This window comes from Pygoscelis adeliae, unplaced genomic scaffold (assembly GCF_000699105.1).
Source record: "Pygoscelis adeliae isolate BGI_AS28 unplaced genomic scaffold, ASM69910v1 Scaffold106, whole genome shotgun sequence".
Lineage (NCBI taxonomy): Eukaryota > Metazoa > Chordata > Aves > Sphenisciformes > Spheniscidae > Pygoscelis > Pygoscelis adeliae.
Genome location: NW_008824939.1, coordinates 4,507,359 through 4,509,337, shown reverse-complemented (window position 1 = coordinate 4,509,337; position 1,979 = coordinate 4,507,359). Strand labels below are relative to the sequence as shown.

At 61.2% G+C, this 1,979-nt stretch overlaps 1 protein-coding gene across 1 annotated transcript in view; it reads right to left on the bottom strand.

The window, feature by feature from the left end:
- Nucleotides 1–1,979, bottom strand: part of GAD1 (glutamate decarboxylase 1 (brain, 67kDa)) — a 31,571-nt gene that overhangs the window by 25,484 nt on the left and 4,108 nt on the right. Inside the window, exons 3-5 of the mRNA XM_009325457.1 lie at nucleotides 1,764–1,881; nucleotides 1,565–1,702; nucleotides 1,053–1,208 (exon numbers count right to left, since the gene is read on the bottom strand). Of these exons, the coding sequence (XP_009323732.1) occupies nucleotides 1,053–1,208; nucleotides 1,565–1,702; nucleotides 1,764–1,881 (412 nt within the window). The remainder of the gene's footprint in view (nucleotides 1–1,052; nucleotides 1,209–1,564; nucleotides 1,703–1,763; nucleotides 1,882–1,979) is intronic.

The window sequence follows — 1,979 nt, the reverse complement described above, 5'->3', positions numbered from 1 at the left end:
GGGGGGGATGCGCGGAGCCGCTGGGCGAATGGCTCCCGGAGTGGTACCTGTGCCTCGGACCCTGCTGCCAGCCTGACAGTCCCGCAAGAGCTACCAAAAGCGTAGCCCCCGGCCGGCAGCCCCTTCTGCATCAGTCGGGCACCCAACGAGTCTCCAAGAGGGTTGTTTGCAGCCAGGTTTGTCTAGCCCATCCTTTCAGTGAACACTTCACCTTTTAATATTGAACTTCTACTTATTAGTTTCTTTCTATGATACGAGTTATACGAGAAAAAACTATTTAAGGGAATCTCTCTTCGCGCATAAGTTAAGAGAAGCCGTCCAGGATCGATGACTTTTTTTTTTTTTTGTTTTTTGTTTTTACTGTTTAAGGGTCCTTGCATACCTCCTGCAACAGCTAGTGCTGTTCGCCTGCTCATTAGGTGGAGCAGCTGATACCGAAGCAGGTGCAGTCTAGACTGAATTCCGGAGCGATCCGCTTTCCCCAGGTCCTGTGGCTTCATTTTGCTTTATTTTTCCACTTGTCTTTCTTCAAGGCTCTCGGTGGCGATGCTCAGCGGGAAGAGTTACGTGAGAAGAGACGCCTGCAAGAAGAGCAGCCCTCCCCCCGAGAGCCGTACTCCCCGCCGCACAACTGGCGCCCTTCTCGGCGTGCAGACACACGTCCCTCGGAGGCTCCGGTGGGAGAGGAGGGGGCAGCGCTTCGATAACCGAGAAAGGCTGCGGTTGCCTCCGGTTCGGCTCCCATCGGGCTCAGAGAGGCCGGGGCTTCCCTGAAGGGTCCGGCCTACCTCGAGCTGCGCCAGGGAGGCGGCGGTGACAGCACGCCGGGGGCACGGAGCTCACCTCTTGCCCAAACGACTTCGCGGCGGTGCTTCCCCACGGGGGCTCCCCGGCCCCGTTATTATCTACCGAAGCCGGCGGCAGCGAGCTCAGGCGGCGGGGATCAGCTGGGGCTCGGAGCGGCTTCGCAGGGGCCCGTCAGCGCGGAGCCTCCCGGGACATGGGGGAGCCCAGCGGGGCAGGGGCAGCCCCCCGCTTTGGGGCCGCCGGACCCTCTTGTTGCCCGAGCTCCTCCCGGGGAGGGTAGGGGACGCTCCCCAGCGCAGACCCGTGTCCCGGGCTACAGGGAAGCGCGGCAGCCTGCCCTCGAGGGCTTCTTCCACGCCCGGGGGGAAGCGCATGACTGTAGCAAACCTTTCATCTGTATCCTATGTGAAAAATAAGGTCGGTGTAGGAGGGACCCAGCAAGTAGCATGGTCTTAGTGTCCCACGCATGAAATAGTGTCCGCTCCGCTTCTCCTGTAGCAGCGGAGAGAGCAGCCCTTCCCAGCAGCAGCAGCTACCTCCCACAGGTGCTCCACTGACAGGTATTCTCATCGATGCGCTTTAAGAGACCGAGTTTTTAAAAGCCGAGTGAGACCGGACTGGCGAGGGAGTCCCTCGGTCCCCAACGTGAGCACAAATCCGGCGCGACTTCACATCAGGCTTCGCACAAGGCAGACGTCTGAACCGCCCTCGGCCTCGCCGCCCTGCGGGGACCTCAGCTTCCGAGGCAGGGACAGACCTGCCGGGTCCCGGCCCGTGCCGTGGCCGCCGGCCGACGCACGGCGCCCCGGCGCGGGGCGGGGCCGCCGGCCGATGCACGTCGGGGGCGGCTGGAGGAGATCCTGGTTGCCTCCGCGGCCGGGGGGTTCAGCGCCGCCTACGTGACCGGGCAGCATAAATCCCACTGACTCCGGAGAGGAGCCGAGTTTCTAACTCACACGGCTGCTCTTGAAATCCCACTCTTCTGTGTCGCTCTCTGGGCTGCGAATCGTCAGCTGGCGGGGGCCAAACCGCTGAAGACGCACCTGAGCAATTTTACTACGTCGAGTATTTCCACTGATGCCAAGCAAATGTTAGCAGGATCGGTCCCAGCAGCAATAATGATTGCCGAGGTGGGAGTGAAAGGTGTAGCATACAACTCCAGACACGGGAAC